This window comes from Varroa jacobsoni, unplaced genomic scaffold, assembly GCF_002532875.2.
Source record: "Varroa jacobsoni isolate VJ856 unplaced genomic scaffold, vjacob_1.0 scaffold_540, whole genome shotgun sequence".
Lineage (NCBI taxonomy): Eukaryota > Metazoa > Arthropoda > Arachnida > Mesostigmata > Varroidae > Varroa > Varroa jacobsoni.
The window spans coordinates 155,300-167,294 of record NW_019213442.1 but is presented as its reverse complement, the minus strand read 5'-3'; the positions used below and the strand labels follow the sequence as shown (position 1 = coordinate 167,294).

The 11,995-nt window shown below is 40.9% G+C and overlaps 2 protein-coding genes and 1 long non-coding RNA gene across 8 annotated transcripts in view; 1 reads left to right on the top strand and 2 right to left on the bottom strand.

Moving 5' to 3' along the window:
- Positions 1-7,806, bottom strand: part of LOC111261269 (stearoyl-CoA desaturase 5) — a 28,862-nt gene extending 21,056 nt beyond the window's left edge. The window contains exon 1 of the mRNA XM_022834624.2: positions 6,705-7,806. Coding sequence (XP_022690359.1) covers positions 6,705-6,718 — 14 coding nt within the window. The 5' untranslated portion in view covers positions 6,719-7,806. The remainder of the gene's footprint in view (positions 1-6,704) is intronic.
- LOC111261272 (uncharacterized) overlaps positions 1-11,362 on the top strand; it is a 30,471-nt gene extending 19,109 nt beyond the window's left edge. For 4 of the 5 annotated variants that reach the window (XR_002680885.2, XR_002680889.2, XR_002680887.2 and 1 more), the window contains exons 4-6: positions 9,834-10,033; positions 11,008-11,093; positions 11,205-11,362. This is a non-coding gene — a long non-coding RNA (uncharacterized LOC111261272). The remainder of the gene's footprint in view (positions 1-9,833; positions 10,034-11,007; positions 11,094-11,204) is intronic. The other variant, XR_002680886.2, reaches the window with a different exon arrangement.
- LOC111261271 (uncharacterized) overlaps positions 10,040-11,995 on the bottom strand; it is a 36,717-nt gene continuing 34,761 nt past the window's right edge. For both annotated transcript variants that reach the window (XM_086968630.1, XM_022834626.2), the window contains 2 exons: positions 11,712-11,797; positions 10,040-10,384 (listed from right to left, as the gene is read on the bottom strand). In XM_086968630.1, the coding sequence (XP_086824756.1) occupies positions 10,225-10,384; positions 11,712-11,797 (246 nt within the window). In that variant the 3' untranslated portion in view covers positions 10,040-10,224. The remainder of the gene's footprint in view (positions 10,385-11,711; positions 11,798-11,995) is intronic.

The following is an 11,995-nucleotide window of genomic DNA, read 5'->3' as shown; positions in this document are numbered from 1 at the left end:
TATATATATCAATACGAATGAAACTATCTAAAATCGAAATCTGGGTCATGCAGCTGAATTGGCTATTCCTCTTGCTTTTCATTCGTACTTTAACCTGAATAAGCCGTTTGTAAAATAGGGAAACACTTGAACAAGCCGCTCCTGGATTTCCAGCTATGGCGTCTGCTGGGTTTATCGTTGATCGGCCCCTTTCACCACGACAGCGAGAACTGGATGAAGACATGCCTAGGAGCATTTATCAATCTATGTTTTTTAATTTCGCTTATTGACTCAAATAGCTCGCCGTATTATTAAGAATTTTGACTGCTCGATTATTTCGTGGGCTCTACATACAAGAAAGTTATATATAGTCTTATATAGTTTCCAGTGTAGACGATAGAGCATTATTTAAACTAAATGATACGCCGTACAACTCTCACAGTTTTTGCTGTAAGCGCGTTCGTACATTCTATCCATCTTAACACTAATTGATAGAGTCTTACTATACATACGGTCGTGATTATACCTGTCTAACAGACTGAAACATATCATTTCGAAGTAAGTTGAAGCGATAGTCGTTGAACGCCTGTGTCTGAATAGACAATACAATTATCAATCTCGTTTCTGCTAGACGTCAACACTAATACCCATATTTTATACATAATAGAATTCGCCCCTCTTCCGCCCCTTACGTAACTAGCAAACAACTGACGATCTAAGTTCAAGTACGTACGATGCGGTTCGATCTATGACATTGAAGAGTCTTTCGGCTGCCACATGGAAGGAAGCTGCTGGTGAAAAAATGCACACAAATCATTTCGGCCTTTAACAATACAATCGATCAGGACATCTCAGATAGTCCGCATTAGGCACTTCAGTGTGATCATTTGGATGCATAACCTGCAAATCTTGCATGCAATGACAATTAATCTTGTCCACTAAAAGCCTCGAAAACTGAAGCTACCAAAGCAAGTTCTTCAGAGTCAAATGTCGGTATTCGGACTCTCCAGGATTCCGGAACAGTCGCGAAATCTCCTCTTAGATCGAGTCGCGCCGTTACCTTTCTGAACATCGATGCTAAAAAAGGTTTTTCAAATGGTGATTTAATTCGTTCAAGGCGTGTGTCCTTCCACCCAATATTCCTATAGTTTTAATGTGTGTTTATCTCGACCTACGAACAGGCCGAAACACCGCTGTTTGAGAACGGGACAGTATCGTTATGTATTCGTACTCGTGGGCAGAAAAAAATAGACAACGTACGTATGTAGGACTAGCTTACGTTATTCAGGCGTTTATGTTTTGAGTTTTACGTCGGGTATCGCCGTCAGGCATCGTTTCATCAGACGCCATTCAAGCGTGTGGCAGACGTACCCTTGATCACTGCATACGGCTACTGAGGTAATCCCATTAAAGTTATAAATGTAACAGCTCAACTAAGAAAAAAAGAGCTAAAGAAAAACGAAATACGTTTTAGATATTATTATAGTATACGATAAACAGGGACTTCGCATAATCTGATTAGCCGCACTCTGTAGCTCTCGGCGTACGTGCGATGTTTCAATAGCGGATGATTGCGAAAATGATATGACAACGCCATTTTTTCATACGTAATAGGCAGATACCCGAAAGTCGACGAAGGGCGATTTCTTAAGACCATCATTCGACGTCAACTGACGCTCGTCTGACCGAAATAAACGTAAAGGCTGCCGTATTCGACGATTATAGTTTGTGAAATTTCGTGGAAAACATTATTTCACAACCAAATTGACGATTTCGCGCCTGTTTTTTGTCCACTTCGCAGAACAGGCATTACTCTACAGGAACAACGGGTATGAACAGTCATCTGTTGTGTGACACCTTTACGTTAATAATATTATTTCTAATTGTGTATTGTTAACGTTAAATAGTTCGTACAGGCGTGCAAATCTACGATGCAACAAGGTACAAAAGCGGAAACTGCATCCGAATAAAAATATTCATAAATTTCAGCAATAGACATAAAGTGACGTTTTAGCAGATGCGTTAAGTGCCACTTCCTTCACCTGACTTAGCTCGTGTGCCCCACTTGACCCAAGAACAATCGCCGCTGCTCCTCGAGCCGCGCTTTTTACGGCTTTCGCTATTTACGCCCAGACCCAGCGACACTTCCCGCCATGCGCGAATCTGTATAGGAGTCGATCTGTGCTCAGCTGAGCACCCTTCATCGATTCTATTCAGTAGAGCTAACGCGAACCGAATACAGAACAACAGCAAAACGTAAACAGTCCCGAACTGTACTTTCCCTAGCTCGTTGTTAGAGCTGCTTTGGAATACGTAATCTTAAACGACTGTATAAATTGTCTACGCTTTCTCCTATGAAGGTCATTACAAACATGATAATGGCCACCCGTTATTTGTTACCCAGCGATGTCACACACGGCAGTGGGTTGGACCGCGTTGGTATAGCGCTGACTGTCAATAATCGATCGAAAAAATTCGTTGCCATCGAGCTACACCGAGGTCATGTTGCTTGCCTTCGATAAGTTAGTTCACCACACGCATGTGTGCGAGATACTACGGTCTAAGTGAGATCGGGATTCGACGATGGCAACTTCCATTAACTTGACAAGCCGATTTATTAGATATGGATTGTGGGAAAATTGCAGTGAACCGGTAATGGCCTGGACAGCACCGGTGGCTGGAGCAGAACGCTAATTGATTCAATTATACAAATATGGATACATCAATACCGCGAGAAAGACTAACGGTTACCAAAGGTTAAAAAAAAGTAACGCCGGATCACCGATTCACTGTGAAAATCAGCCATTGTGCCATGACATGAGGTACGTCTTTAGCTTGCCATGAATGACTTATTGTTCTATATGCCAGAAATGTCACGCTGAATTCGTTTTTTCATTAAGAAATTCTATTGAAAATTTAATTTCACGGAAAACAAGCGTTCATATATATTGTTGGCACAAATACTAACTTTTCCACGAACCTCCAATCTGCAACCCCTCCCTGTAAACCCTTAACAGGCTTCATAGATGATATTTCTGTATTTATCGAAATAATGATTGCTTGTGTATTCTATTGAAATTGCCCTCTGCTCCATGAGTTACTTGATACTTCATTAGATATAGACACTTCGTTCGTAGGTATTAACAGGACACTTCATCCAGCGATCGTGATCTCATCAATTTTATCTAGATACACTAATCCATACGACAACGCCTATTCTGCGGAATGTTTCGTAACATGCGCTATATGTCTTCACTCTTTGAGCTTCTGTTTGTAAGCTTCAATGCAAATGTGTTGAGACGCTGTCATTGTCTATTAAATTATTTTCGTTCTTTGAGAGTTGCGCATGCTCAGAAGTGAAAAAACTGAGTGCGCGAACTATTTAAAATGTGGAAATCTATCAAAGCAGACGGTAAATCATCATTCCCGTCACAGGGATTGTAAGGAAACAAAAAGTAGAACCAGACACAAATGTATGAAGCTCCATCTGCTGATGAACCGAGATAGCAATTGTTCCTGTGTTACCATATACAGAGTATTCAATCTAGATCTCTCAAGAAAACCATGCGCGATTTATAGCGTGCTCGCACTTTATGTACTGATACTTGATAATAGTTTCTTTAAAAGTAGTCGTCCCATGGCAGGTCAACTGTGAGTAGTACTTATCAATAGTTAGCAGCTGGAGTTCGACCCGCGTGAAGCTATTCTTCAAAGCAATGCTATCGTAAATACTAGGCCCTACGCTGCGACTACATGTTAGGCATGTGTTGTATAATGCCAACAACGCATTTGTTGCTAAATAAAACGCAATACAGTAAAATTAGCATGCTCAAATCAATCCAGTAAGTGGTATTGAACAGGAGTCCTTGTCTTTAGCACTATTCTTATGATTTTTGTTAGACTCTATTGACTATCGTAGAAGTGAGTATAAACAAGGTCGTCAGGCTCGACATAAAGTTTATTGAATACGGGGCAAACGTTAGTTAAAGCTAAGTACGCCTTTTCTATGTATTCTGAACCACCGACTATTACGCTACCTAAATAGTTACACATATAAAATTGCAGGAAACTCTGTAGGTTGTGTGCAAAGTATTGAAATCATATATATATATATATATATATACACGTATATATACAATTAAGAACATACGGTCGTGCGGAAAATATCTATATTTCGCTCATTAAACGGCGTGCCTCGTAAATAGGCAGTGTTTTTTCGGTACTTGCAGCGCCCATGCACTACTTTGTACGGCCTAGGATGATATAGTTAATGTCGCATGAATCGTCCGGTTAAGCTTGTCCTTGTGTGACGCTGCTACTGTGTCTAGCGTAAAAGTACTTGGAGTAAGCGTTCTTTTTATTAGCCTATACCACTTGTAATAAATGAAAAATATTAAAATTCATTTTGTTATTTACCTGTTACACATCTACCATGTAATAGTAGTTATTTGACTAGATCTGCTGATTGTATTTAGAAATACGTGGGGTGGGGTGGGGTGGGCTGGGTTTGAGGCCGAGCGAACACAGCGTTTCGTGCTGGGAGACCTCAGCTGTCTGAAACAAAACCTAGCGGCAGTTTCTAGATAGTTGTTATAGTACGGTCAGTTATGATCAGTCAATTGTTGACAACTTCCTGATGCAATGATACTCATCCTGCTTTCTCTATGTTTGATCGGTAGATCGCGATAGATGACCACGATAGATCTAACGCGGAAATTTATATATTTACTAGACAATGAATTTTCTGTTTTGTAGATTAGTGAGTTGTTTGGCATTAGGATAGCTTAGTATAATAGAAGAACCGCTTATATATACCTTGGGATCTTGTCGGCTGTTCAAACCCAATACTGTTTGAGATGTTTCAGGACGGTTTGTACCGAGCCTCTAGAAACTGCAATCACATAGATGGGAAACCTAGCAAGCCAATATGTGGACTAATCAGTATATCAAAAGTAAAAATCCCTCATGGCTTAAGAACGTAATTACATTTGAAGATGCGTTGCGCGGAGGTATCTTAGCAAGTATCTCTCTTCAAAGCGTATTGGTACTATAGAGATCCACAATCCAGTATTTGAGGCGCATAGAACTAAAGTCTGACGAGCTCTGACGATCTTCACTTATGTCGTTTGGTCTCTATCCGAATTCACATTAGAGTCACGTAACGTGTCTTTATCTAACTACAATAGTGGGCGTCTGCCTTGCTCTTTTCCCGACTTCAACACTGTCCGGCAATGGTTCAAGCTGAAAAGATGTAAAGTCTGCGGGGTGAGTAACACTCTGTGGTGCTGGCCTGCTCAACAACAGGCCGCAACAGCCGAAACTTATAGACTGATGCAATGAAGTCTGTAGTCCGCCACACCAACATCATTAACTTGTCGTCAGCTTTGGTGATCATAGAAAGCTATCTTTTCAACGCTCTTGTGTACGCGCGGTGAGCAAGCAATGATGAATTGGTGCATTTAGCGTCCCTCATTTTTTGGGTAAATGGATCTAGTAGACGGTTGTCGATCTTAGCTCAGCTGTCGTTGCTAAGCACAGCCATTAACTCCCAGTGCTGAGTCATACCGGTCGACAGAAGCGTTCCAGCTCACGTATATGTAGATATATAGATAGTGAAACATACACGAATGAACAAACACGAAGCTATAGGGAAAACAAACAGATGTGTAGGTAAAACAAGCTATAAGAACAAGTCCTTATCATGTGGCCATCTAGCTGGTTGACAGTAAAGTGCGGATCCTGTTAAACGAATCACGTGACTCGCGCTTTGAAATGAAACCTTGAGGGTTGACAGTCTTTAAAGTTCGCGTGGCATACACAACAATTTCAAGATTTCATTTAAATTTGGCGGCCTTTTTTTAGCTAGGCGGAAGACAAAAACACTGACGTGAAACTCTAAGCCAGATAGTATGGAATATCCTCCACCAGTGGCAACGCGTACGCCTCAACCTTTAGGTTGTAGGACAAGTTCCCTGAGACTGCCTTTACACCGCTTCAACATACTTATTTTTCCCCACCGAAATGTCTCTCAGTGGCCCGCTGTTGCGGTTTTCGATAATTTTGCGGCTAAATTTGGCACTTGGCCACACGAAACAGAACGTATTTATGGAAGTTCCGTCTTGAATGCTGACGGAAGCTTGTCATTTGCAAATGAGTATTTGGCTCGGCTGTCATTTCATTATAATAGTAATAAAGAAAAAAAAACGTTTTTTTTTTTAATTTGACATAGAGCTTCAAGCCGTTTTATAATGATCTATCCTGTCAATTCGTTGAGCCCGAAGTTGAAATCAAATAATCCATTGCAAATATTACACATCTGTTGGAGTGCTATTACTTTCAAATATTATAATAAGTTGTTCCCTTTAATGGGTATGCTCTTTTTGCATCGAAATCGTAATAAATTTATTCTTATTCACCAATAAATTTTCAAAATATGCCGTGAGACGTGAGATCAGCCAGAGCATTAATCTAAGCCTTCCTAATTTCCCAAGGGCAGACATAATTTCCACTAACTTGAGAAATCGCAGAATAAAAATTTCAAACGTATCTCAGGGGTTACAAAGCCTTATGTAGAAACTGCTGTCACTGGTTCAAAAATATATTCCCTTAAAATTCATCAATAAAAATGAAGAGTTTATTGATTATTCTTTTCGTTTAATGTAAGTACTTAATCTTTAAACAGGTAGCCATTGCTTACATAGAAGTTACCGTGCTGCAGCCCTTACCTTCTGGTACACATGTTGTCGCACAGGTCTATTATTACTCCAAGTGAAGATTAATATCAATAACTTGCACGTAACAGCTCACTTGTTGCTTGGTGTACACTCTGTAACCGCCACTGTTGCTAAATAACTGTCGCTTCACATCCACAGTAAGCTCACTTCCCTGATCCACTATCAAAAAACGTTCTCGTTTGTAACGTGGGCTTCTGGCAAGCAGTACCTGACTAGAACCACATTCACCACCACGAGTGCCACCACTCTTTCGAATTCAAATTTGGCGGTCGAAACCACCCCGCCCTCACAGTCGACACAAGCTTGAGGGGCACCTTTTTCGAGCCTGCTTTTTCTTTCTGTACGATATGCGTCGCGTCTTCGCAGACCGATTGACAACGACACTCACAAAAGCGGTATACACAAGACTATCGTCGAAGCGGACTTTTTTCTCTGCAACACGGCTGAGGTTTCAGTGCAATCCTACTCGTTGTGTCTATGCATTTTTAGTTTTCTGCAGCTATGTCCACGTATGTTGGTTACGCAGAAAGACCGACTGAGTGGGGTTCGACCCTTTCCCGTGCAACACGTGATCACACGATGGGAGCGGTAGCAGTAGCGGCAAAGCGTTAGTTGGCATTGCTCCTTGATGTCATTGGCATTGCGGTATTCAGCGCCAGCTCGTTCTATGGACAGCGCCGATTGTTATTGTTGAACCCCCCTAAACCATTGCTTTGTTCCCTCTGCCCTTCTCTTCGTTTCCTTATGTTTACTTCGCTTTCTGGTAATGTTCAGCAAAGATCCTCGGCCTAGCGTAGATCTTCCGTCCCATTCTCACTAGAGATGGCTTCGAGGTTCGCGAGCTTTTGCCCGTCCTGCATCGCATCGCACTGTGCGATGGTCAATCGGCATCGCTACCTGTAACATTCATTTCTTCCCCTGCACACCAGGCAATGAGAAATGTGGGAGAATCGTGCTAACTGCTTCACTGCGATCTGCCGGCCTGGCAATCGCGCGAGCGCACTTGACACACCCTGTCGCGCCCTTGTCGCGCATTGTAGGTTGGCAACTCCGTTGGGCCGAACGGTCGTTTGGATCACGTAATAAAGTCCAAGTAAGAACTTACGCACATGCAGAATCGACATACGTGACTGGACTACGCGGACTGTCAATCAGTAATTACGGCTATTTGTGTCACGCGACATTTTCTTAAGGCGTCCAAGCAGTTAAATGTAGATGTTAGTGTGTGTCGGCGTCATAATTCGATTTAATTAAACGTATTATAACTTGGTAATTCCGCGGAACGTTTTAGTAAGCTAATAACGGTAGATGCCGCTCTGTGTCTTATACATCGTTAAAAAGCACGGAAATGTAAGCCACGACGTACGTCCAACTTAAAACTGGTTCGTATCACATATTCGCATCGAAGTTATGCTAGAGGTGTGTGTAAAAATGGTATAACACGAACCAAATCAAAGCTATGGAGAGCTTGATTTATTTGGCATCCCATAAGTAATTTGTCTGGAATCGAATTGTTATGAGAAATCGAGTGAAACACGGGCCTTAATAGGCTTGTTTTTTTAGGAATCATTTTTTAAACCTCAAATCTAATAGCCCAATTGTATTGTTTGGCAATGTCGTCAACTTTCTTAACAAAAAGTTTAGGTGAACTTTTTCTCTCTCATGTGAATGAGTGCTACTGTATCTGCATGGTTATAGCTCTGTTACTGCGTCGGATACTGGGTCCAGGTATATATGCCTCAAAATATTATTATACTTCACCTCCCACAACGATTAGAGGTGCCAGGCCATCAGGTAGTTGTTAAACAGTCAATTGAAAGGGTTCTTTAGGGTAACAATTTTTCGAAGGTTTGGTAAAAAAAAAAATTGGGAGAGCAATTTGCCACTGATAATTGCTAGAAAAGCTACGCAAACGTTTAGCTATAGACTGAAGGATAGCTTTCCATTGACTTTCGATACAAGAAAGAAGTAGCTTGCTTTCTTTGTCGATTCAGTGGCGGTAGGGGGGTCACCCGCAAGTCTCCAATCGTCATCGCTCGTAAGGGAAATTCTTCCTCTAAATAGGGTGGAAATTTGTTCCGCGGACTTGCTCGTACGGTGAAACGTGGATAATCGTGTGCGCGTATAAATCTAAACGTATTAAGTTAATGATCTCGCCACTTTATCACTTAACTTTGTAACACAGTAGTTACAATTGGTAACGAATACGAAAGCAAGAGCGTACGCCAGTTTCAAGTTATTTAACAGTCAATGGTTGGCCATTAAGAAAGAGTTGCGTGAAAGGTGTTCTTCAGGTTTGAAAGTGTATTCGATGTAATGATCTGAACCAGATTATGGTGCCTACCCGTATTTGGGTTTCGAGTGTGTAGTCATAACTGTCGAGCATCAGCGGGTCGAGCCCGTGTGTAAATACGAATGAGACAAACCAAATCAATGCTATTACTTGCTAGCAATCCTATTCATTCGTCTACATAAGGTTTGTTCGGGTTTATATCTCGCTTGGAAAATACCAATTAGCCATTCAACTGAGCCTAATATAAATGACAAACAGTATCAACAGCGATAAGTTATCTGTACTAGCCTGTTAGGAACGTCAGTAATACAAAAAGAGTAAGTTCTGTCCATATACGGTAAGAAAATACCTGTAGATTACTACCAGCTTTTGACTTGTCTTATATAGATTTACTAAAATTATTACTTATAAGCTAATATGTGCTTCTATACGTTAGAGCATCCTTTATACTTCCTTGATGATACGAAGCGATATCAGATCCTATGATTCAGGCATTATGGCAAAAAGCATTTTCAGAAATTGATTCGGGATCTTCCCGTCTCTTGAATGACTTCTCTAGTCAACTTTTTTTTGAACTTGATCGTTACGGCTGATGTGTTGCTCTAGATAGATATGACCTCACACGTTCTACTAAGAATAATATTATTCAACACAAAGTCAAATAGTTTTTTTAGTTAATTAATTAATAGTGCGTAGAAAATCGACTTCCGCCTTTATCAGCTTTTTCTTTTTTACATGATTACGTGAAAACGCTCGCCATCATGTAAATTTGTGGTTTGTCCGTGTGTTTTTGCCTAAGCAACTTTTCTATTCGTATCCGAAAACAGGCAAGATACGCGGATCGACCCAACCGAAAGTGCCGGCTCTTGTTTTCGGTATTGTAGGATCAGCTCAGGTAAGTAGGCTCGACCAATTTCCCTTCAATGACCGTGGAACAAAGTTTACGCGTCAGCCTCGGCTCTAGACCCTGGTCGTTGTCCTCAAGCTTCGGTTAGAGAAATGTTGAGCGTCGGCCCAATAATCGTACGTAAGTTAATGGCCATTGGCCGGCAGTTAAATGCATGCAGAATGTGCCGAATTTCAGAAGAACCTTCGCTTAGCGATTTGTTGTTCATAGGCGTCCATTATTAGATGTAGTCGCATCGCTGCCTCCTTGACAGAACACCAAATGTTCAGATCACGTTCACCATAGTAATAAATAGAACTTCTGCAAGTTCTTTAAGCCGGTAAATGAAGCATTTCTATTCTCATCTCGAAACACAATTCGAGTGACAGTCTATAATTAGTTGTGTGATAGATATGAGCCGCTGAATCCTTCCAGTTGCAAATCATCGGGTCCACTACTGAAATATTTAGGCCATCTGTAAAGTTCCAGGACCTGCAATTTAATGCCAAACATGTTCAATGTTAAATCAAGATACCTTTAGCCTAGCTGATGATGTCGATATACGACATTGTAACGACGCAAACATTTCTATAAATTATCAATAAAGTTACCCATTAGTACTTAATGCTATATAAATATATTAGTACAATGACTACTTTAGAATGAAAGCATTTACATGGAAATCGTCATATATTATATTTCACGAGAGACACACTAACTACTACTGTTAACTACGAAATATTAAACTTATTCAAGTTTAAAACTTTATGAGAGAAAAAAAAGCTATGTGCTAGACTTAGTGGTCATTGTTGTCTACGTAGTAGAGGTACATTTCAGAAAAATTAACCGGACAAAAGCAGTGTACTGTAGTTTTTACTAAGTAATTTTGTTATCGATTATTTGCTTGCGAGAATCAACGATAAAACATCTACGTCATGAGCGTCGAAGCGGTCGAACTCACTCAGTAGCTTTTCTCGCTTTCTTGTCCGACGTCATTTTCTGGACTGGTCCCTCTCTAATGGGCAGCACGGTCTGACCCATTTCTCGTCTACGGTAAAATTTAGTTTGATCCGGTTTTGCTAAAAGCAACTTTTCGTTCCCTTTTCTAAAACAAGCCTCGGTATCATTGCTGGACGGACCTGTCAATGCGGACATGTCAACGGACTTGATACGGGCCGGATGAAAACGCCGAGCTAGAGAAGTGATTACGAGATATATTCTCTTTCCTATCGCAATTCGAATTGTTATTGAAAGATATACATGTGTCTACCTACGCTCAAATTTAGAACTAGACCGCCTTTGCTGTTTGCAGGCAAACATGTAATCACTGCACGATCGCACGGACAAACGGTGGGCTTTGGGCGGGTTTTATACTAGCAGTTGTACGAAGGCTCGCACAGCCATTGCCAATAGCTAGAATCAGAAATGGCACAAGAAGTTAAACTCAATAAATTCTATTTGTTTCTGTTACGATCTGCTGTTTTTGAGGAAACATATTATCAGAGATATTATCAAGTCACCAGTGTGTCCGTTTCCGGTGCAATGGTAGACGCTTTTAGAATAACTACGCTTAGTTTAAGTGCTTCCATCCAGTAACTTGTTATTAATGTGCGGAGTGAGCCCTGCCTGCCAAGTTGGCCGCACACGATGCAGAGGATGCATATCTTCAATACAACACAGTTTGTTTGAGTTTATTGTCTGTTTGGTATCCATTTATATCTAACGTTGCAATAATCAAAGGTTTGATGACTCAGCAGCCACTCAAGTGGCTGCCTAAATCAAGGCGGATGATCATTGGACATATACGAAGATATCTTACACGTGTATCGGAGTGCCCTCGAATCTCGGTTCCGTCCTGAATTCAGTGGCAATTCCGATTGGATTACGTAAACAAGTGACAGCGAACTGTAAAAAGGAAAACAATATCTGTAATAGGACTAGTTGAAGTATGTCTAATTCTTGCGATCGATTCCTAAGTTGAGGTTGGTTGAAATGATCACCATCCGCAATGGCAGTAGCAATGATAGCTAGTGAACGAAACTAAGCGCCGCAACCTTTACTCACAGCAAAAGATGAACAATAATGGGATATAGTGTCTGAAGT